This window comes from Symphalangus syndactylus, chromosome 21, assembly GCF_028878055.3.
Source record: "Symphalangus syndactylus isolate Jambi chromosome 21, NHGRI_mSymSyn1-v2.1_pri, whole genome shotgun sequence".
Lineage (NCBI taxonomy): Eukaryota > Metazoa > Chordata > Mammalia > Primates > Hylobatidae > Symphalangus > Symphalangus syndactylus.
Genome location: NC_072443.2, coordinates 38,038,506 through 38,063,230, shown reverse-complemented (window position 1 = coordinate 38,063,230; position 24,725 = coordinate 38,038,506). Strand labels below are relative to the sequence as shown.

At 42.4% G+C, this 24,725-nt stretch overlaps 1 protein-coding gene across 3 annotated transcripts in view; it reads left to right on the top strand.

Annotated features, from left to right (window-relative positions):
* Window positions 1-24,725, top strand: part of DRD3 (dopamine receptor D3) — a 70,947-nt gene that overhangs the window by 23,227 nt on the left and 22,995 nt on the right. For 2 of the 3 annotated variants that reach the window (XM_055259654.2, XM_055259653.2), the window contains 2 exons: window positions 3,738-4,042; window positions 15,878-15,990. In XM_055259654.2, the coding sequence (XP_055115629.1) occupies window positions 3,773-4,042; window positions 15,878-15,990 (383 nt within the window). In that variant the 5' untranslated portion in view covers window positions 3,738-3,772. Of the gene's footprint in view, window positions 1-17; window positions 286-3,737; window positions 4,043-15,877; window positions 15,991-24,725 lie in introns of all 3 variants that reach the window. The other variant, XM_055259652.2, reaches the window with a different exon arrangement.

Sequence of the window (24,725 nt, the reverse complement as noted above, 5' to 3'; positions counted from 1 at the left end):
CATTTGTTATCTTACAGAAAGAGAACAAATAATTAAAACTCTGTAAGTCTTAATGAGGTGCTAAGGAGGCACCCCACGAATGTTTCAGGCAGACTGTTATTCAGCACTGGGGGACTGAACATCAGCAAAGCATGACAAATGTCATAACTGATGGGGACCTGACCACTCTCTGTTCCCCTGCCTTTTTAAATAGGGTATGCACTCACTCTAAGAGATGCCAGAACAAACTATAAAAACCAAGATAAATCAATACTTTGTAAGGCATTTAAAAGCTCATTAAAATGTGTAAAGTAGTGTTGTATGTAATGAATCTTAAAAGACTGAAGCCAAGAGTAATCTTCTACTTCTCTGCCTTCTCTATTCTTTTACCTCCTATCCACTTTTAACTCCTAACACTGTTTGCTGAGGTCACCATGAATGTCATCATTTCCAAGTTCACTAGATACTTTACAATTGTAGCTTATTTAACTCTTCACCTATTCCCACTTTCCTCTGAACAATAAAAGCAACTATATTTCTAGTGCTATGTGCCAGATATTATGCTAGAGTGACGATTCTTCATAGGGAGAGCAATTTGCCCCCACCCCACTCCAGGATATTTGGCAACATCTAGAAGCATTTTTTATTGTCCCAACTTGTGGGGAGGGGTATGCTACTGGCATCTAGTGGGTATATGTAAAGGATGCTGTTAAACACCCCACAGTGCACAGGACAACCTCCTCAACAAAGAATTATTCAGCCCTAATTTTCAGTAGTGCAAAACTTCAGGTATATAATCTCATTTAATCTTCATAATAACCTTATGGAGTGGATAGGATTATCTCCATTTTGCTGATGAGGAAACCAGCCTATCATTGTGAATTACTTAGAGAGTGATTGAGTTAATGAATTCTCTAGGCTCTTTGCTTCTTCCTACCTGAGACCTGTTTCCTATCTGTTAGCATATCTAACAGAGGGGAAAAGAAAGAAGAAAGCCCAGCTCAGTTCTGTGTTATATAAGCAACTCTGGTTTGAAAAAAAAAAAAAAAAAAATCTAATCAGGGAGGAAGTTGAAACAATTAGCTGAGAGATAGAGAGTAATCTAGCATCTCACTCATCTTTGCTTTCATCTCCCACATCCACAACTCATCAGAAACTACCTGAACAATCACAGTTTAACCCACTTGCTGCTATAAAGGATCTAAGATCAGATGTGGAAAAAATAAATAAGAAATCAGAAATCTATTCAACTGTGATTCCAACATCAGGCATTGATTTTCAGAGTTGAGGGTTTCCCTTCATATAATTAGCCACTGACATTCAGCTATACTATTTTTAGGTAGCTGTCAAACCTCTTGGCAGAGTAAAAAGTCCGGCAAAAGGGTAACAAATATCCTAAGGTTTTATGCCTCCCTCTTACGTGGCAGGTGAGAGGAGGCTAAGACATTATTCACCAATTGCAGACCCCAGAAAAGAGGGATTCTGGCCACTGTGTTCCAAAGTGTTCCAGTTGTGAAAGAGAAGACATTTGGGCCTGAGCCTGCCTTAAAAGTGGAAATATCCTTGAACAATCAGAAAGCATTGTATTTTTCCAAAAGCTCTTGGCAGCAGCGGTGCTATCTCCAGGGTAGCGGCTGCCCTCCTCTGAATAATGAGAAAATTATAATTATTATCAAGAATTATTATTATGTTTTTAAAATACATTGAGTGCAAACAGTGTGCCAAGATAAAGGACAATTTTTTTAAACAATTCTCTAAATTCATTCCAAGTTTGTCACTCTTTCCCAATTATTTGTTCATTTTAACTCTTTCACATTTCAGGCTGAAACACTTCAAAGTGAGGTACAAAATGACCACCATGATTAGGCCGGTCTCCTAATCAAGGGAGAGCTACGGATACCTGGCTTAAGGGCAAATTCTGGCCACCAAGCCAGCCTCTACTTTTGCCAGGGTCTGAAGAGAGAGTTCCCATAAAGGTCCATATGTACCATGTTTAAATATTTTAAAGTTGTAACCAACAAACCATTGAGTAAAATGTTTCATCTTCCCACCTTGACAAATACACCTTTGTAACAACATGGAAGGCCAAGTTTGAATTTAAGATTCCTGGACCCTTCAAAATTCCATACAAAATGTGACCATACAGGAGAAGCTGGGCCCCCACCCCTAATCTGCCTCAGGGACCCTGGCCTCTTCTCTCCCAACTTCAGGCTACATAGAATCTATTTGTCTGAGCTCTAACTGAAAGCCACTGCTTGGCCCCAGGAACTCTACACATTTATGGCATAGTCTCCCCTCAGAGTGACAGATTTAGAATGAGGCCCATGCTGTCTTGGAAACAGGCTCTGAGCAGTTGGGCAGAGAATTCCCTGAGTGTGGTCTAGACAGGGTTGTAAACTTAGTGGACCTTCTCTTTGGCACTGTGGGAGGTTACAACATCATCCTGTAGGGGCTAGAGGCATAACCAGCAGAGGGTGCCTTAGTCCTTTTGGGCTGCTATCACAAAATACCATAAACTGAGTAGCTTATAAACAACAGATATTTATTTTTCATAGTTCTGAAGGCTGGGAAGTCCAAGATCAAGGCACCAGAAGATTCAGCGTCTGGTGAGGGCCTGCTTTCTGGTTCATAGATGGTTGTGTTTTCATTATGTCCTCCCTTGGTGAAAGAGATTAGCTAGCTCTCTGGGTCTCTTTTATAAAAGCACTAATCTTATTCATGAGGGCTCTGTCCTTATAACCTAATCACCTCTTACAGACCCCCACCTCCTAATATCATCATATTGGGAATTAGGATTTCTACATATGAATTTAGGGACACAAACACTCAGACCATAGCAGAAGACCAGAGTGGGCTCCTCTGTAGCACAGAGCTTGGGGCAAGGGTCATTTTTGCTTGGGTTTCAGGGTTACACCCTAAGTCTCAGGCCTTATGTCTTCCCCTAGCCTTCCAGAACTGTGAGAGAATAAATTTCTGCTCTTTATAAATTAGCAGACTCAGGTGTTCTGTTATAGCAACCCAAAATGGACTAAGATAGATGGGTTTCATTATTCCCACGTGTTACATGGGAAGAATCTGGAGCTCAGAGAGGTAAAGTAGTATGCATAAGGTCCCAGAGTTAGTAAGCAGCAGAGCTGGGATTGTAATCCTGCAGCAGCTTCCCCTCTCACTCAGAGTCCAAGCATGGTACTTTCAATAGCCCTGCACAATCTCTCTACCTCACACCCTCCTATTCTACTCCTGCCTCACTTGGCTCCAGCCTCACCAGACTCCTTCCTATGACTTCTATGTGCTAGCCCTTCCTGCTGGCACCTGCTGTTCTCACTGCTCAGACTGCTATCCCATCTGATAACTGCATGATCTGCTTCCTGATCTCCTCCAAGTCTCCACTCAATTGCTGATTTCTCCATGAGGAGTTCCTGATTATACTCAGATACTCACTCACATACGCACAATCTTCACTCATTACTTACCCACCTCTCTGATTTGTCTCCAATATACGTATCATTATTGAACACACCACATCTTTTATTTATCTTGTTCATTATGTCTTCTCCTCTAGAATGGGAACTTCAAAGGGGAGGAATTAAGATTTTATCTGTTTTGTTCATTGCTGTATCTCCAACTCTCACAATGGTGCCTACTATATAGAAAATACTCAATAAATATGTGTTGATACAGTAAATAAAAAAATGTAACTAAGCAACCAAGCCCCAAAGAGTCTGATTTTATTAATATTGTTTTCTGTCTCCTCACAGGAAGCCCCTTGGCATCACGCACCTCCCTCTGGGCTATGGCACCTCTGAGCCAGCTGAGTGGCCACCTGAACTACACCTGTGGGGCGGAGAACTCAACAGGTGCCAGCCAGGCCCGCCCACATGCCTACTATGCCCTCTCCTACTGTGCGCTCATCCTGGCCATCGTCTTCGGCAATGGCCTGGTGTGCATGGCTGTACTGAAGGAGCGGGCCCTGCAGACTACCACCAACTACTTAGTAGTGAGCCTGGCTGTGGCAGACTTGCTGGTGGCCACCTTGGTGATGCCCTGGGTGGTATACCTGGAGGTGAGTAGACTTCAGGCGCATGCTGTCTCTATGACTGCTAGTATTTGTCTTCCCTGAGTTCCGGCCTTCAGGGCTCAAAAGACTCCCCAAACAGTCAGGAACTGAGGAAGGAAGGAGAGCTCTCATTATCCCTTTAATGAGAGTGTTAAAGCTCTGGAAAACAGCCACCATCCCATCTCTCACCCACATCAGAACCAAGGAGCTGAGAATGATTCTGTTCATGGGTCTCCAGTGTTCAGGTGACTGGATTCGAGTGATGGGACTCTTCCTAACATGGCCTAGAGTTTATTCTCTGTGCCAGACATGTCTCAATGACATGGCGGGCTGGGTGAGGCAGTCCAGAAGGCCTCTTCACCAGTGCTCAATGTACATGAGGGTGAGGGTGTGCAGGAGGGATGTGAGGCCAGGAAGAAAAAAGGAATTATAGAAAAAAAAATTAGTGAATGTAGGGAAAGATAGAAAGAATGACCAGCAAACAGATCAGACTTCTTTCGATGGCTCAGTCCCTCTTTGCTCTTTCCTCCTGGGTACCAGCTCTCCATAGACTCTGCTACCAAAGGAACAGACAAAACCCTCAAGTGTATATTTCCATGTGTCCATGAACAGTACAGAGCCTTTGCCAGACAGATAGTGCAGCAGATCCTGGTGAATTCTTTTGGGGAGAAACATTTATTAAATTTGAAAGTGTTTTCAATTGGGAGTGCAAAACAGAGCCGGGGTGGTCAAGACAAAACACCCATTTGCTAACAAGGAAATCAGGGTGACCATTATCTGTCCAAGAAACAGATATTCTTACCAGGAAAACATGCAATTACTTAAGATACTTTTTTTAAAAAAAACTGAGTATACTATTAATATTTCTCCTCTGCACTGTGTGTCATTTTAAAGAGGTATCCAATGAAGGATCAAAATGATGCTATGATTAAGAGAAATTAAGATTCATCAAATTAATATCTCAGTTAATATTGATAGTAAAAGTGACAGTTAATTAAGTATGACATATCACGGGAGAGCAAAAACATTGTACATAGACTGCCTGTGCTAATACTTTTGTTAAAGAATGGCTGGGAACTAAAATTAGACTTAAGATCTCAAGGGGGAGACATAAAGAGAGAAAAAAAGAAAATAGAGAAATAAAAGGAAAAGAAGAAAAACAACTAGGCTGGGTAGATCTAAAGGCTAAGGGAATACTTGAGGAAAAAATATGTATTTATTCTTCCCAGTTAGGATAATCCTAGTTGGGAGGGTGAAGGGTCTTATAATTATCTTGATTTTTCTGTCAACCCAATTAGTCTGAGTCAACCTTGAAGTCAGAGACTAGATCTTTACTCTTCATCTCCTATAGCCTAAACATACTACCTGGCACACAATACATGCTAACTGCTACCACATTTGATATATGAATGATGAAATGAATCTTCTCTGTAATGTATGCATTATATGGGCTATTCCTGCTAATACCATCTGCCTCTCTAGCTATTGTTACAGTCAGACTTTTTGGGGAGAGGACTTTTGGGGACGAGCTATTTGTTATTTTACGTCTAACAATAATGAGCCTGAAAAAATTTCAAAGCATGTGATATTTCTGTTCAAGAATGAGGCACTTTAGGTGCAACCATCGAATATGAATTGGTCAATAACTCATAGCACTGTCATCATCCTCCTAAAATGTTTTTGTCCATTTCTATGTGTTCCAAGGATTCTTAAGTCCTCCAGAAGGATGAATGTCAGAAAGAAACGTAGGCAGTGGACCTTCACTCTAATGAGCATTTTTATTCCCTCTAAGATAAAACCAGGCTTTTGGTGTCTGTAACAAAGCCACTCAGGGGCATTTGTTGGCTATGTATTTGTGATTATTTCTAGGACTCTGGTTGGGCCATACTGGAAAACATCTGTTTCTACTGGTTTAGGAGATGGACATTGTGACTTTTCCACACTAGAAACCCATGGCACCCCTTCTAGCCACACCTTCTGATATAGTGGTGCTTCTATTCTACTGCTGAGCATAGAAGGGCAGCTGAGACTACAGAAAATGACACGAAATCTTGCCAAAGGCCTTAAAGAAATCACTGTAGTAGTACCTATAGGTTTTCCTCCATGAGAACAGCTCTAGTGAAGTTCTTGGTTTCTCCCCATAAAAACCATAATACTATGCCCTCTGTCCAACAGGTTATTTCATGCAGGTATTCAGTGGTCAGGATCATAATTTTCACATTTGATCTTAACCAAAAGGCTGAGAAGCAATAAGAGCATGATTTTTAAAATCTACATTCACATAAGGAAGATTCAGGGGAGCAGAGACATCTCCTCACTGGCTTTAGGGCCTCTTTTTGGTCTTACCAACTTGCTTCAAGACACTGACTGGGTCTTGAAGCAAGTTGGTAAGACCAAAAAGAGGCCCTAAAGCCAGTAAAGAATACAGAGGACCAAGTCTCTCTATCTTACATCAGTCTATACTTTTCTTAGTCTCAAATGTTTTCCTATCTTTCCTTAGAGGCAGATGAGGCACCTTAATGAAAGAAAAGAGCACTTTGAGCCCTTAAAATATGGGCTATGAATACATAAATCCATGTGCCTCAAGAAGAAGCAAAGTATTATTCTCACTAACTTGTCCTAATGATAGTGCAGTTTGAGTAGCTACTCTAGTAATTACTTAATTATACCGAAGAGCACCCTTTGGAAAAGAAAAGGGTGCAATGTTGATCATCGAGACTGCTGTAGGCTTGAGGGCCCCCAGGAAGATAAGATATACATGAGAAGAATACCATTTTGGGATCCAAAAGATTCACCAAATTCATAGCCACATGTGCTTTGATTTGAACACATCCACCTTCTTCGAAGGAAAATTGGCTCATTTTGGCAGACACCAGTATTTATGAGGTAGGAATGTTTGGGCTGTAAATATTGGAAACCTTGATTAGTTGTGGTTTAATTACATTTAATGTTTTTCAAATAACCAGAATTCTGGAGGAAAAGAATTATTGTGTTGGTTCAGCTGCCCCATGGGGTCATCACAGACCAGACTTTTCCATCCTTCCTCTTCACCATCCTTGGCAAGCTGGCTTAGTTCTTTATGTTGCCATAGCTCCCTAGCACCATGGCAGTATTCAAAAATAGGATGGGTAAGGACAGCAGGAAATGAGAGAGAGAGAGAGAGAGAGCATGCACTTTCCCTGTAGTAGCTTAAAGCATGTTTCTAAGAGATTTCACATAAGCTTAATTGGCCAGAACTTAGTCATGAGGCCACCTTTAGCTGCAAAGGAAGCTAAAAAAGAAAAAATGAAAACGTGTATTTTATTTATAAAAGATGTAGGGGTGGGGAATTGCTCTGACGTAGGCAATAAAGTATCACATTGCCTTTACTGGAATTCACTGGAATGAATGTCATTTCAACACAGTGTCATGCTGTGAGAGAAAGACTCAGAACTTGGAGCCAGAAGACATGGATTTAAGTGCATAAAATGGAGGTGACAACAACATTTTCCATCCTGAGCTGATGTTAGACTCAGCTGTCATCAACTGATCGAGTATTTTGATAACCAAAACTTTTGATCTATAAATATCCCACTTAAGACACTTTTAATTATAACTTTAAAAAACCTAACTCCAATTGGCTTAAATGAAAAAACAAAATGCATTGGCTGTCATACCAAGAACTTTATAAAGTCCTCTGGTAGGGTGGGCTGCAGGCACAGTTCCATCAGGGCACCAGCTCCATTTCCCTACAATTCTCTCAGCTCTGCCTTTTTCCATATAGTGACCTTACCTTCAGGCAACAGGCTAAGCTATAGGTCTCACGTGTCCACACCACACCATTCACAGCAAGAGAGAAAATTCTTTTCTCAGGATTTCTAGTAGAAGTATCAAGATGTGCTCTGATTGGACTGGCTTATGGCACATGAGTTCCAGCTTGAAAAATTGATTTAACATAGGTTATATGTTTCTTCCTTGGATACTGCCCAGCGATCTCATAGATTCCCAGTGGAATCTAGGGACTATTTATTGGAAAGATAGAAGAAGATAGTCAGTAAGTGGGAACCACAGTCAGCTTTCATTGGTATCATTCTCATCTTTAAGACACAGAGGAGCCTTCACTTGGGCATACATAAGGGGGCTCACAGGGACCAGCCACTGATGTGCTTCAGTATTCTCTGTCCTCAAGCCTGGCAGAGAAGCTCAGGACAAAAACCAAGCAGGTAACCTCACAGAAGATTATATTTCAGAGGGCTTCTGGCTTGGCAATCTGTTTAATTCAGTTTGCAGCATTTTCTCAACTTTTCTGTAACATCCCAAATAGTTCTATCTCAGATTTCCTCTCAAGATTTTAATTTCCTCCTTTACTGTCTGCACTCCAGAGCTTCCTCTCCAAGCACAAACATCTCATTTTGTTCCACTCAGTGAAGCACCTTTTGTGATGTTTAAAACACTTTTATCAGGATAGAAAGGCAGTATAAGCAGCCAGGGGAACATTTGGAATACTAAACTCAGACTACTTGGGTCCCAGAGTAGACAGGAGGAAAAACTTGAGGATTAAGAAAGGTAGTCAAGCAAGATAGAATAGGATGAGTTCAGGCAAGGAAACGCACCACAGAAAAAGCAATCGAGGTCGGATGGTGATGAAAGGAAAGAATAGCAAAATTTTGGGAAGGGAAGAATCTTTGAGTTTTGTAATGATACTGATTATTAAAAATAAAGAAGTGGGTTTTTTTAAAGGAAAGTTTTACCACAGCTCAAAAAACCCCGAATGATAATTTAAGACCTCCCTACTGGAAAACAAAAACAGGAGATTCTCACGATCTCTTCACCAAACTCTGGATTTTGATAAAAGTCATAGAATATTAAAGCTGGAAGGGCTTGGAGATTATTTTTGCCATCATTTCCACAGTGTGATCCAACCACAGGAAATTCCTGGCCATATTCTAATGACATGGTTTCTCTGAGGATGAGTCTTGCAGTCTCATATTCAAATGAGCTCCTCCATACTTCTTATGCACCTAAAGTTTGAGCAGCTCTGAGCTAAACTTTCATTAGGGGGTGTGTTAATCCATTTTGTGCAGCTACAACAGAATATATAAGGCTGTGTAATTTACAAAGAACAGATTTATTTCTTACGGTTCTGGAGGCTTGGAAGTCTAAGATCAAGAGGCCTCCATCTGGGAAGGGCCTTCATGCTGTCATCCCGTGGTGGAAGGTAGGAGGGCAGAAGAGAGGCAAAAGGGGACCGAACTTGTCCTTTTATATGAAGCCACTCCCACAAGAACAACATTAATCCACTCATGAGGGCAGAGTCCTCAAGGCTAATCACCTCTCATTAGGCCCCATCTCCCAACACTGTCGCACTGGGGATTGAGTTTCTAACACATGCCTTTTGGGGGACACACTTAACTTATAGCGTAAGGGAAGGAGAGACTGCTTGTTAAAAATACAAACTGTTGGCCAGGTACGGTGGCTCACGCCTGTAATCCCCACACTTTGGGAGGCCAAGGTGGGTGGACCACCTGAGGTCAGGAGTTTGAGACCAGCCTAGCCAACATGGTAAAACCCCGTCTCTACTAAAAATACAAAAATTAGCCAGGCATAGTGGCGGGTACTTGTAATCCCAGCTACTTGGGAGGCTAAGGCAGAAGAATCGCTTGAACCTGGAAGGCGGAGGTTGCAGTGAGCCGAGATTGTGCCACTGCACTCCAGCCAGGGCAACAGAGCAAGACTCTGTCTCAACAACAACAACAAAAAATACAAACTGTTGGGTCTACCTCGGGTCTACCAAACCAGCATTTCCAGGGCAGCCCTGGAAGTCTAGAGTAAGCCCCAGGCCCCACTCCCACCTTATGTGACTTGTGCAACCAGCTAGTCATCTGCTATGACATTTGGGAACCAATAAGCTACAAACCCCCCATTTCATAGATAGAGAAATGAAGATGCAGAGAAGTGAAAAATCCTTATTTATTATTCTGTTTTGCCCCACAGCAACACTCCCACCAAGAAATACTCCAAATGTGGCAAACAAAAATGGACTGAAGAGGCTAATTAGAGAAGTACTTCTATCTTTGCCTCTTAGATATTTCCAAATAACTAAAAATTCATCCCTTTAGAGTTGGAGTTCTTAATCTGGGGAGTTCGTCAACTTGGATGTAAATAAAACTACTCCTTTACTTTCCCTGAGACGAAACTTAGAATTTCCTTTAATTCCAAATGTAGGTATCAACCCACAGCAGAAGACATCTTCAGTGTCACCAGTAGAAATCACAGATTTTTTTCTTAATTGTTTTAACTTCCTTTTTTTTTCTTTTGAGATGGAGTCTCACTCTGTTGCCCAGGCTGGAGTGCAGTGGCACAATCTCAGCTCACTGCAACCTCCACCTTCCGGGTTCAAGTGATTCTCCTGCCTCAGCCTCCCAAATGTTGTTTAACTTTTTAACACTCCTTCCTGCACACTGATATTTATATTTTCAAACCACATTATGATTGTTGCAGACATCTTAAAACATCACTGATACTCATCATTACTTTGAAATTATAGGAATTTTGGACCTGCCACTAGATCTTTTTATTTAATGAATTATTAAAGAAATACATATATTTTAAATACTTTGATAACTATATTTCAATAAAATTGATATCCTTTATGAACCACTGTATTTATTTCATGCTTTAAAAACATTCTTCTGGCCAGGTGCAGTGGCTCACGCCTGTAATCTCAGCACTTTGGGAGGCCGAAGCGGGTGGATCACCTGAGGTCAGGAGTTCGACACCAGCCTGGCCAACATGGTGAAACCCTGTCTCTACTAAAAATACAAAAATTAGCTGAGCCTGGTGGCATGAGCCTATAATCCAGCTACTTGGGAGGCTGAGGCAGGAGAATCGCTTGAACCCGGGAGGCAGAGATTGCAGTGAGCCGAGATTGTGCCACTGCACTCCAGCCGGGCAACAGAGAGAGACTCCATTTCAAAAAAGAAAAAAAAAAAAAAAAGAAAAGCATTCTTCTGAGAAGAGGATCATGAAGCTAACGAAATCCACAGAATAAAGAATGCTTAAGAAACTCTGCTTTAGGAAAAACCATTTCTGAGGAACATTTTATGCTCCCCTTAACCCCAGACCAGTGTTTCCCAAACCAAGACAATAAGAATCACTTGAGGGACTTATTACTCTGAGCGAGGCCTAAGAATCATTTTGTTTAACAAGAGCATCTGGAGATTTGGGAAATGCTGCCTTATAATCAGTAAATTTGGGGAATGCTGCCCTAGGCTGTGTCTATTGAAAATCAATAGACGAGTTCAGTACCTGAAGACACTTTCCTGCTTACTCAACTTCTGTATTGCCACAGGGAGTTAGTTACGTTCATTAGCAAGTAAGAGTAACACCACCTGGTTGCTGTATAATTCTAAAGTGAGTTATTCATTAGAATGCAGGAGAAAGAATCGTGTCTCTAAAAAGCCTCAGGTCAATTTGATTTTTTTCACTTTTTTTTTTTTTTTTTTTTTTTTTTTTTTTTGAGACTGAGTCTAGCTCTATCGCCCAGGCTGGAGTGCAGTGGCACGATCTCGGCTCACTGCAAATTCTGCCTCCCGGCTTCAAGCAATTCTCGTGCCTCAGCTTCCCAAGTAGGTAGGATAACAGGCGCCCACCACCACACCCAGCTAATTTTTGTATTTTTAGTAGAGACGGTGTTTCACCATGTTGGCCAGGCTGGTCTCAAACTCCTGACCTCAAGTGATCCACCCACCTCCCAAAGTGCTGGGATTACAGGGGTGAGCCACTGCGCCAGGCCTTTTTTCACTTTTATCTGTTTTAATTTCAAAAATCATTTTGCCTTTCATAATCTTCCAACAATTTGTACCTATCTCACCTTTGGTGCCTATCACATTGCCTCATAGCTGTTTTTTAAGTACTTATCTCCTGGGCCCTCAGTTCACCCATGTGAATGGGTGTAATGGGTATTCACTCATTACTTTTGGTAATAGGCACACATTGTATTCTGAGATCCTGGGAACAAAAACAGGTTTGTTTCAATACACCTGCCCAAGCAAAGTATCAGACACATTATGGGCACTCATTAGACCATGGCTATAGGGGTAATGGATGGACACACACCAACTCTTCTACCTCCTATGATATTAGAATAGAGTTAAATTGTACACATCTCAGAAGAGGCAAACCACTAAACTGTGAGAGGCAGGAAGAGTAATGGTAATATAAAGGGGTCAAAATTCTAGCTCCTTTTACGAGCTATGTGTCCTTAGGCAAATTATTCAGCCCTTCCAGGTCTCCATTTCTTTATCTATAAGTTAGAAATCACATTTACTTCTTCAGGTTGTGATGAGAAAATGTGTGAGAGTTACCAGCATATTCTTGGCACCTAGATGCATTTTATTGATCCCTTACTATTAGTTGCTTGATATGGAGGATGCCAATAGGAAAAAAAATTTCATTACAAGTCCCACCAATTAGAGACTCATTTTAATGAGTAAGCTCCAGGGAAGGCTAAGTGATGGCACCTTAGTGGGAATTATTTTAATCAGCTAATCAGATTGTTTTCTTCTTGACTCTTAGCTGAAATCAAGGAGAGAATGAGAATTTTGATGGCAGAATCAGGAGATGGGAAAAGAGGATAGCCAGAATGGGATGACAGGCCAGTGGGGGCCTGGAAGCCAGAGAACAGCTTGAGGGCTTTGTCCTTTGGGGGCTAAGCAGGAGGGGTATTAAATAAAACTGTCTGTGTACTTTCACCAGCCCCAAAGGCAGCACTTACCACTGTCTCTTTCACCATTCTTTGAACCCTGGGATAGAGGCAATCAGGAGAGTGTCTCTTTCCCTAGAAAGGAGATGATATGGTCTGTCACACAAACATCCCTGAGGAGCACCTGGTTTTCTTCTTTCCCCTAGTATCTACCCACTTCCATCCCTTTTCCAACAACTACCCCTCCTCACCTAACACTTCCCTATAGCAGGGTGTGTAACAACCTACATTCCAATGCTCTGTCTGCCTGTACTAGCCCTGTGACCTTGGACAAAGTGCTTATTCTTTCTAAGCTTTTAGATTCTTCCTCTGCAATGAAGATAATAATCCTCTGTCATAGAATTATAATCGGCAATAGAGACCATGTATGTAAAGTGCTTTGCAGAACACCAGGCACTTAGTAAGCATTCAATAAATCTTAGCTGTTATTATGACAGATTATGTCAGAGGCCATTTATTATTTCAGAATATATTTTCATGGTTAGGCCCTGCTCTGGGAGCTGGGGATGCAGCAGCAAACAAGTAAATCTTCTTGCTCCTGTTAGTGTTGGTTAAGTAACAATAACTCCATCTCCTATCAAGTAAATGTATAACTTGTCTTCAAAAAGCTCTAAGAACACATACAATAAAAACAAATTCAGTTTTCAAAGTCTGAAGTTTCAAAGTTATAGAAATTCCTCAAATGGGTAATGTGGGTTGGTAACACATGTACAGTGAATTCTCGATCAATGTTAATTCTTATTAACAATATTAGGATATCATGATGATCTGTGGCATTTTATTGATGAATGCCTTACTTCTCCAGTTATCTTGTAAATTCTTTAAGGATAGGCCCTGTAGTACATTTTGTAAAACCTCTCAACACACATGACATACACTCCTACAAACCAAGTACTAAGAGCTTCACAAGTATTTGCTTTATAAGTGTATGAATGAATGAATGAATGCTCAGCAAACACTGAAGTTTGCTGTTATCCTAACTATCCTTTCTCACCTACCCTAGCCCAAAACACACATAAACAAACATTTGCTCACAATTATGCCAAAAAGTGTTTTCTTACCCAATTTAAAGCATTAACCGCAGAGTAGATAAAATGTTGAAATAAAATTTAGTATACAAAATCAACTTTTGCAAGAAGCTTTTAGAGTATGCAACTGTCCTATATAATGAACAAAACCATCTTTTATTCTCCTGGTTCCCCTAAATCATTATGTTATTATCACTCTTTAGATCAGAATTCTTACATCTCAATCTTTTAAAAGCTTTTTATTCTCAGGATTCCTATAAATTCATATTCAGCCTTTATTTATTTAGATAGAGCCAATTGGTCAAACTAAAAGAGAGACAGTAAATCCCAAACCAAATAAAAAATATGATGACTTCTTCACTAGTTTTAACTTTTCGTTGTTGCTTTTAAACAAAAAATCATTGGTCAGGGTTTCTCAAAACAGTCTGGAGATGACCAAAGATAGGAATAAAATGAGATGCAAGAAAAGAAATAAATCCAAGGGGAAGAAGTTGTTAGGGATGAGGAAGGATAGACGGCATTTTAGGACCTTGTTTTACTGGGATAAAACAGAAATGAACAGTAAACTGACCTGGTCATATAAGAAGATTCTTGGATGAGAAAATCCAGAGGAAGGAATAGCATTATCTTTATGCACAGTCATTTGGTCAGTATCTGTTTTCTTGTTGAGAAGCTACTTCAGAGGCTACCGTACCATTTTTCACTCTTTCTTCCTCTTAAATGGCCATTGGGCCTGTTCAGGAGGGGTATTGCAAATACTCAGCTACAGCCAGAGGCACAAAGCCTGGCAGGTTTCTCCCCGAGAACTAGGGTCCCCAAGAATGACAGCCCACCCCCCAGGCAAGAAGCTGGTAACTGCACAAAGCCTCGTGGTCCATGAGTGTGGCCTTTGGTGGACATTTTAAAAATGACAGTCTCCCTGACACATCTTCCTGATTCAATTAGGCTATGTAAAGGTTTTAAAAATAAATAGAAACATACTAGAATATAAATGATATTACCTAAATTCCTGACTGTAAGCATTACTCAGAGGATGCTATGGAGCTTGAAACACATGTATAGATAGACGCATGAGGTTGAAACCATCCTCATGAATTCTGAGTAGTGGAGAGAATCCAGCCCTTTTCCCTACCTTTTGTTTTTTGGGATGTGGGTGGGTAGGGAGAGTGTTGAAGGCAGTCACATTGGCACAGATTTATTTTACATAGATTCCCATAAATGTTGTTTCAGAATGTTTCCAAGCTTTACAAGCTGAAGCCAGATAGATTTTTACTTTGGAGGTAAATTTTATGAAAAATGTGTTCTTAGCTTATTTCTTGAGTACATGATGAGCTCTCTACTGGGCGAAGGACTTCAGAGAGACAGTTTTGGCACAATGTACACATCGGGCAGTCACCGAAGTTCTTTTACCACCACCTGTGGTTACCACTTAACCACAAGGAGCATTAGTTGCCTCCTGAGTTTGAACTTCAACAATGATTCTCAAACCTTGGTATGTATAGGAGTGTTTATTTAAAAATGAAGATTTAGCCTGGCTTGGTGGCGCATGCCTGTATTCCCAGCTACTCGGGAGGCTGAGGCAGGAGAATCACTTGAACCGGGGAGGCGGAGGTAGTGGTGAGCCAAGATCGCACCGTTGCACTCCAGCCTGGGCAACAAGAGCAAGACTCCATCTCAAAAAATAAAATAAATTAAAAAAAAAAAATGAAGATTTAACAGACCAAAGGGCCAAAGATTCTGACTCAGTAGGTATAGGAAGGATTCAGAAATCTACATCTTTAATAAACACCTCACTGTGGACCACACTTTGAGAATCACTGGACTAATTGACTTGGAAGATCACTTCCAGCATTAGCATTCTAACATTCTGTGAATTTGTCCTTTCTTTAGGCAACCAGTCTTGGATAGCCTGGCACTCCCTTGATGTCCGTCTGCCCTGTGGGAACAATGGTACACAGGGAGCAGGAGTGCCAACATCTACACTAGACAGCAAAGGAAAGAAAATAGGGCCAACTGGGTTGTTGTTCCTTCACTGGGGTAAACACTAACATCCTTGTCTCTGATACCCAGGTGACAGGTGGAGTCTGGAATTTCAGCCGCGTTTGCTGCGATGTTTTTGTCACCCTGGATGTCATGATGTGTACAGCCAGCATCCTTAACCTCTGTGCCATCAGCATAGACAGGTAGGGCTGCAATTCCCCTTCCAGGTGGCCCAAAAGCTGGGGAAGTGGGGAGAGACAGATTTTGCATTTGAGGGTACTGGGGTCACCTCCAAGTAGAACTTGACACTGGAACGTTTTCTTTCCTCTTTTTTTCTTTTAAAGTATGGTTTGCAGGTGAGAAGAAACCCCTGTGACAGGTGGGAAATAATGACCCTATAAGCTTTCCTGGCCTTTCTTCTCCTCCAGCTCCCTGAAGAGGATTCTAGTTTTGCTTTTCCACCATCCTTTGGGGTTTTTTTTTCTTCCCAATAGGAAGGAAAGCGGGAGGTGGAGAAAGAGGAAAGGTGAGCTGACTGGGGTTGGTAGGAAATTTTGTTGTTGTTTGTTTTTGTTGAAGGGAGAGATGGAAACAAGGTGAGAGAGAGAAAGAGAAAGAAAGAGGGGCAGGTGTAGGGATAATTTTTGAGGGGGAGAGAGGAGAGAAGTGGGGGAGAAAGGCAATTTTAGAAAGCATGGCTGTGATCTATATGTTTCTCTCATAGAGCTTAGAGAAGCAAGTAAAGAATAGTATGGTTTTTAAAATTACATTTTGGTTGCTGGGGTGAATTGCTGTGATTTTGACTCCTCTCTCTGTGTGTTCTGCCTGAGTAACATTGCTTTCTAGCCCTGAGAGCACCTGGACTCACCACCCTTGCTCTGGGTCCCTCTGTTTCTCCATTCCCCTCTCCTTTTGTCTTTCTCTCTTCTTTCCCCTTTCCTCTGCCTGAGCCTTAGATTTGCCTGGCTCCCCTGGGACATCACCAGCCTCACTGAGAGCCCTGGGGGAAAGGAGGTCGCTTTCAAGCCTATGGCCCTTGATGCCAGTCAAAAGCCTCCTCCCTTTCCTCCTCTGAGTTCTCTCCCTCCCACTTCCCCTTCCGCCTCTCCTCCTTTTCCCAGTAATATCATCCATCCACCTCATAGCTCCAACAGGTGACCCCAAATAAGATCTGCCATTTATTGAGAACTTATCACATTGTGCTAAGCTTTGACACACATTAACTCATTTCATCTTCACAATTCTTAGGTACTGTTATTATCTTATGTATTATCTTAAGTACTGTTATTTTATGGTGTAAACATTGGCTACCTTCAAACAGGCACCACTGAATTCAGCTGAATACTCTTTGTTCAAGACTCTGTAATGGGCACAGCAGAGAAGGTCACAGGTGATCAGGAGCTAGGTCTTGTAGAAGAGTTTGGGGTGATGATAATGAAGCAAACCAGCTGCAGTCCTCCACTTCTGCAAATAATGCATTCCTGAAAATGTGTACTAAATGTCTAGAAATTACACAAAAGACTTAGATATTAGAGCTAAAAATATTGTAAAATCCCCAACTCTTCAGTTTTTAAAACAGCTTTATGAAAATATAACTCACATACCACACAATTCATCCACTCAAAGTGTGTAATTCAATGTTATATTGGTATGTTTACAGGCTTATGCAACTATATTCCATTTTTTTTTTTTTTTTTTTTTTTTTTTTTTTTTTTTTTTTTGCAGAGATGAGGTCTTGCTATGTTGTCCAGGCTGGCCTCAAATTCCTGGACTCAAGCGACCCTCCCACCTTAGCCTCCCAAGTAGCTGGGATTACTGGCACATACTACTGAACCTGGACCCCTCTTTATTTTATTTATTTATTTTTTTTGAGATAGAGTTTCACTTTTGTTGTCCAGGCTGGAGTGCAATGGCGTGATCTCAGCTCACTGCAACCTCCACCTACCAGGTTCAAGTGATTCTTCTGCCTCAGCCTCCCCAATAGCTGGGATTATAGGCATGCGCCACCATGCCTGGCTAATTTTGTATTTTTAGTAGAGACGAGGTTTATCCATGTTGTTCAGGCTGGTCTCAAACTCCCAACCTCAGGTTATCCACCAGCCTCAAACTCCCAAAGTGCTGGGATTACAGGTGTGAGCCACCGCACCTGGCCTACCCCTCTATTTTTAAACACACTCTTTAATGGTATTATTTTCAGCATTGTGGACATGTTCTTTAGCTTCCCTCTCAGTTGGCTAGCCAACCAAGTGATATAAATTAAAAAAAAAAAAAATCATCCAATTAGCTGATTGGTTTGCAGGATCACCAGAGGAAAGTGTGTTCATATTCATTTTTCGGTTATTGTTCAAAATTCCCATTTCAGCACGTAAAAGGAAATTTGAGGCTGTTGCTATAGAGGGCACAACAACGGGCCAATTGAGGGGGCCTGTGCTATGACCTCTAGAAAAAGCAGGCTGGAGATGCCACAACATAGTGACAGAGAAAGCATTACGAAGTTCAAGGGTGACTGAATCAGACTGTGGGAATATGAAAGGGCTTTACGGAAAAGAGGATCATTGTGATAGACTTTGGAGAATGAGAAGGATATGGGGCAATCTGGGAAGAGATGAAACTGAAAAGGGGGATTAAGGCCAGGCACGGTGGCTTACTTCTGTAATCCCAGCAATTTGGGAGGCCGAGGCAAGTGGATTGTTTGAGGTCAGGAGTTCGAGACCAGCCTGGCCAATATGGTGAAAACCCATCTCTACCAAAAATGCAAAAATTAGCTGGACACAGTGGTGGATGCCTGTAATTCCAGCTACTCAGGAGGCAGAGGCTGGAGAATCGCTTGAACCTGGGAGGCAGAGTTTGCAGTGAGCTGAGACTGCACCATTGCACTCCAGCCTGGGCAACAGAGCAAGACTCTGACTCAAAACAACAAGAAAGAAAGAAAAAAAAAAAAAGGAGAGAAAGAAAAAAAGAAAGAAAGAAAGAAGGAAGGAAGGAAGGAAAGAGAGAGAGAGAGAAAGGAAGGAAGGAAGGAAGGAAGGAAGGAAGGAAGGAAGGAAGGAAGGAAGGAAAGAAAGAGAAAGAAAGAAAGAAAAGAAAGAAAGAAAGAAAGAAAGAAAGAAAGAAAGAAGAAAGAAAGAAAGAAAGAAAGAAAGAAAGAAAGAAAGAAAGAAAGAAAGAAAGAGAGACGGGCAAGCCATATTGTGGAAAACATTGAATGCCAGGCAGTGGAGGTAATTCTAACTTTTATTCAATAGGCCAAGGAGGCACTGAGGGATTTTGAGTGTGGGAATGGCCACTGGGGCTTTACTTCTGGGGGAATGATTTTGATAGTGCTATGAAGGACCAGTTAGAAAGTGCAGCAGAATTTCAGGTAAGGGATCATAGGATCCTAAAATAAGTAGGAGGCAACAAGAAAGGAAAAGTAGGGGAAATTTTGAAAAATAAAAAGGCAAAAGGTCTATAAACACCAACCTCTTGAATATGAAAGATTAGGAAGAGAAAGGAGTCCAACAAAACACAAGATTCCAGGAGAAAGATGCTGTCAAGAAGAGATCACCATGTCAAGACGGTTTGGTGCTTTAATGGTTTGGTTTTTAACATCTGGCATAATAGGAACAAGTGGACTATCCAGGAAGTAATGTGATCTGGAACTCAGGGGAGAAGGCAGGGATGCAGTTGGAGATTTAGGGAGGTTAGCACAAAGCTTAAGATTATTAACTTGGAGTCAAATAGACATGAATTCTAATCCTGGCACGGCCCAGTACTAGTGGTGTGGCTTTGGCAAATTCCTTAAATACTCTAAGAAGCTGGAAATTGAAAATAACAACAGTACCTAAGAATTGTGAAGATGAAATGAGTTAATGTGTGTCAAAGCTTAGCACAATGTGATAAATTCTCAATAAATGGCATTTCTTATTTGGGTCACCTGTTGGAGCTATGAGATGGATGGATGATATTATTGGGAGAAGGAGAAGAGGCGGAAGGGGAAGTGGGAGGGAGAGAACTCAGAGGAGGAAAGGGAGGAGGCTTTTGACTTTTGGGAGGAGGCTTTCGGAAAGGACGTGAGAGAATGCGAGAGGGTTCGCTTTGTGAGGAGGGAGAACTGTGTAAAGAGAGCCCCCTCAACCCTTGTAGTTCCTGAGCCTCCTCTCTTCCCTCTTGAGAATGTGCCTATACAGTCCACCCACCTATATTCACATGCACTTAGGGCTGTGGGTGAGGTTGTGCAGGTTGTTCCCTGCGCAAGGGTGTGGGAATGAAATTCAGCTATCACTCCCTTTTCCAAGCCTAGAGTTGGCCGGAAGAGGGTGCCTTTCTACGATTTGCCAGCCAGGAGAGGGTGCCTTTCTTTAATTTGCACAAGAGCACCATTTTGCTGCCAGCAGCCATGCTTAACACACACCTCTAGTTTTTACCACTTAAAACACAACCAACGAGAGTAACTTTGAATTGGCTTCTGTCCCATATAGGAAAACTCCGAGAATACACAGCACTTACCTACCTGAAGGGACCAGCCATGCCTTAGATCCCAAGCAAAAAGAAAGCTCCCTTCTTAGCTCATAGTTCTATATGGGCCAATGAATTCTCACCAAACCTCAAAATGGAGCCCCCTCCTATTCTAGAAATGAAAACAGGCCTTGGAAAAGCTGGGTTCATTATTCTTCACAGCAGTTTGCAGTACATAGCATTACATTCTGTTCATGTGATGACAAATAGCTGGTCAATTCATTAAAAATGCAGTCATTCACGCAGACCTTTGGTCTTCACACAATGCCAGTCACCAATCTGACAAACTTAACCAAATGGATTCAGTATTTTTTGGTCATGAAGCCCTGGTCTATAATAATGCTGTGGAAAGAGATATGAAAGAAAAGGAAATGATAAAAGGGTTTTTGAAAGCAAGTAATACTATTGTCATTAGATTCTTAGGCATAGCTCTGATGCTTGGATTAATGCTGCCTTTTCTTTTTTAAAAAGCAGAGTGGGAAGTCCTCTGAGCACAAGCCCCCACTCCTTTAGCTCCTTGCTTCCCCAGGGAGCCAGCCCTCCTCCCATCACATCCTGGGTCCAAACTAACTCAGGGAGAGGGCTGAGAATGTGTCAGAAGAGGAGGACACGACCAAGTGGTGAGAATTAGAGTCCTCCGAGAGGAGCCCAGGAATAATGCAGCCAAATTCATTCACCAGGGAGTTCTTTAAGTGGCTCTCAAATGGCACCCATTACACAGGCAAGCCTCCGCGTCTTTGCAGCGAGCACAATAGGTACCAGATGAGTCACAGGCACCTTGGATTTTTAGTTTGCATCTAAATAAGCACTTTATATCTGCAAAAGGCTTTCCAGTCATTTGCAAAAAGCTTTCTCCTTCAACAACTCCAGGAGGGGAGTCCACAGAACTAAAGATTTATTGAGCCCCCTGTCTGACCAAATAAAAGATGGTGAAAAGCAGCCCTCACAGAACTCTGGGGCTCATTAAACCCAGGCGGGGTGTTAGAGTCAGGCCTTCCCACCCAGGCTGGCCTCTTTCCTCCTGGACTGCTAGCTTCCTAAAGAAGCTTCCTAAAGAAGTGTGTGTGTCCTTGTCAGTACACACACACACACACACACACACACACACACAGATCTCCCACCCTGGAACAGGGCTCTGAGATAGAAATCACATTCTGCAAGGTACTGAAACCTTCAGTAAGTGACCAACCATATAGATCCTGCTCATAGAACCGGGAGTCGGAAGGGGCATCACAGTTATCTCATTTGAGCGGAAATGCTAAATGCTTGCATGAAGTGCTGCAGCCTCTTAGCACGGGTATGGGACTAGAAATGGAATCTCCTGACTTTCCACTAGCACTCTATTACAATAAGTGACACCTTCATCGGTGAATGTAAGGATGGGGCACCAAGGCAAGGGCCTCTGGCCACGCTGGCAGCTCACCTCCATAGGTGCAATTTTCTTGGACTAAATGAGGCACATCTCCTATGTCTTCAATGCCCTGGCTACCTCTGTGCTAATGCTAACTTACATGACTCTGGAAGCAACAACAATAAAAATAGTTACCATTTATTTAGCATGTACTACGTGCCAGACACTAAGAGCTCTTCATTCATTATTGCTAACCTTCACGACAACCCAGAGAGAGAGATGTATTATCCTCACTATATAAATAAAGGTGCTGAGACTAGAATGGGTAGGTGAGCTTGCCGAGATCACACAACTGGCTGGTGCAAGAGTAAGGATTCAGGCAGCCTCTATTTACAGCACACTCCCTTATTCAGAGATGCTGAGCTGTGAGTCTGGCTCTGGGCTCCCTAGCTATAGAGTCACACTGCCTGGCTAAAAATCCAGGCTCTACAGTTTAATAGCAATGTGACCTTGGGCAAGTCAATTAACCTGTCAGAGCCTCAGTTCCCTTATCTGTTTAGTGGAGATAATAACAACTACCTCAAAGGGTTGTTAGGAGGATTAAATGAATCAATATTTGTAAAGCACTTCAAATAATGCCTGTCACATAGAAAGTGTCATGTGCTTTTTTGGTGGATCAATAAACAAATTTAATATTCCCTGATATCAGGAGGAAGGGGAAGACAACCATAAACTCACTGATATGAACAATCACTGATCCCTTGAGCTAGCACAATAATAATGACAACAATAACAATAATAATACCGTCTTTTGAACGTTTAGTATTCATCACTAGGCACGGTGATTAAAAAAAACAAAACGTTTACAGAGAAAATATCATTCAATATTCATTACAGCCTTTTCGGGCAGAAATTATTATCCCCATCGTACAGATGAGAAAACTGAGTCTTAGAAAAAACAAACCACTGGCCCATGGCCACGCAGGTCAGTGGTGGAGCCGGGATTCAGAGCTGATCTGTCCGTTTCTCATGCCCGCGGACTTAATCACCACGCACACTGCCAGTGCTGGGGTCAGCGGAGTCATCCACACCAGAAACGGCCCATGCAGCTAAGAGCTCAGACACAAGGGGAGGGTCCCTGGCTCAGGGTCTGCAGGGGCGGCGCGCACAGTGCGAAGCTGGCAGGTCCGGGCCGGGAATACCGCCGCGAGCGCAGCGGCCAGATGTTCAGAGGTGGCCCTGGGCCAAGCCTCTCTCTCTCGGCCAAGCCCAGCCCAGCCCTCCGGGTGCTTTGGCTCGGCCCTCGCCAGCAGTCGGTCACGTGCAATCGCTCCGAGAGGAAGTCAGAGGCTAAGCGGTCGGCCTGGGTGGGAATGCAGGGTCCCTGCAGGGCTCCAGGAAGCAGGGCGCCGGGCTTTCCCTCTCTGCTTCCCCACAGAGCCTGGAGAGCCCCCAGGTGAGCAGTGAACTTCTCACCCCAACCGTGCTGGCAGAGTTCTTGCTGCATTATAGTGCCCTCCGATGGCCAATTCCGGTACAGCCTCGCTGTCGCAGTCGGCTTATGACAAGCGGGGGCCTCATTTATTCTAACAGTTTAATCAAGTTTAAAAAAGAGCAAGAAAAAAATTAATGTAACAGTGTTAAATTGTAGTCTTGTCTCTTACTTCTTATCCAAGTGAACAAAAATCTTTGTCACAGAAGTTTTCCCTAATGCAGACTTTCTCAAAACCTGTCTAATCATAAGATGCACTTGCTTGTTAAAAATACACATTTCTGTTCTCACTGATATGTGGGAGCTAAGCTGTGAGGATGTAAAGGCATAAGAATGATACAATGGACTTTTGGGACTTGGAAGAATCCCCAAGGAGGGGGATTCAGACAGGACTTGCATCAGATGAAGGGGAGCGGGGTGAGGGATAAAAGACTACAAATATGGTACAGTGATGGGTGCACCAGGATCTCGCGAATCACCATAAAGAACTTACGTAACCAAATACTACCTCTACCCCAATAACATCGAAAAATAAAATAAAATAATTTCAAAAAAGAAGAAACAAAAATGTACATTTCTGGGTTCCACTTCGGAAGTACTAAATCAAAATCTCCACAAACTAAGCCTGATATTCTGCATTTTAACAGGACCCTCAGGCAATTAACAGAATCGAGCTAATTGAGGAAACTCAGTTGTGGGCACACGCGTGCTCTGCGAGCACTAACCACCCTTGCCATGCTGACTTCACTGAGGAAGCCCTTGTCCCCCACAAGAACTCAGAGAGCTGTCGATGCCCTCCAGAGGGAGGAGGGCACTCAGAAGAAACACACCTCAGAGGTGGGAGACCTGGCTCTGCCACAATTTGCTGCGGAACCTTGGGTTCATAATTGACATCCTTGCGTCTCTGCTTCCTCCTTTATGGGATAGAGCCAGGGTTCCCTACACTTGCTGGCTCACTTCATTAATGGAGCCTCCAGGGAGTTGCTGAACATTATAGCATATTTAGGAAAGTATATGACTCTCAGTGGTCTGCTGAAGCCAGCTTATCATGGCTAGCGAGAGCTGATTGGCAAAATTTTAGAAACTTTTTGAGTCAGTTATTAAAGCTTTGATGGTAGCTTAAAATCGGCCATGGTGGGAGTATTGACGCCACAGAAATTGGCAAATATTACAAATTAGGGTTTTTTGTAAACTACAGAGCCTATTGTTAGCCATTTACCAGAACACCACTGAATACACAGAAGGGTCAGGCTCTTTTACATCAAAGGACATTATGCAAGTGGAAGGCCTGGAGAAAGCGAGTTACAGCATTCCTTCCCCTCGCTGTTCAGTCATGGCAGCAGTAGGACTCAAGGCTCAGCCCCTCCTCCGAGGTGCCTCATAGTTACCACTAACAGCAAGGCCCTTGTAGACATATTGGACTGGAAGCCCCCAGCAGAGTCTAAAGCCCTGAGGAGAGTCAGAGGCCTAGAGAAACACCAGCTGCTACTTGACCTGCTCTTGTATAAACCAAGGAGGGGATTTAAGAGAGGACTTGCATCAGATGAAGGGAACTAGGCTGTTGTAGCCTCCCAAGAAGTGGGTAGCAGGATCTTAAT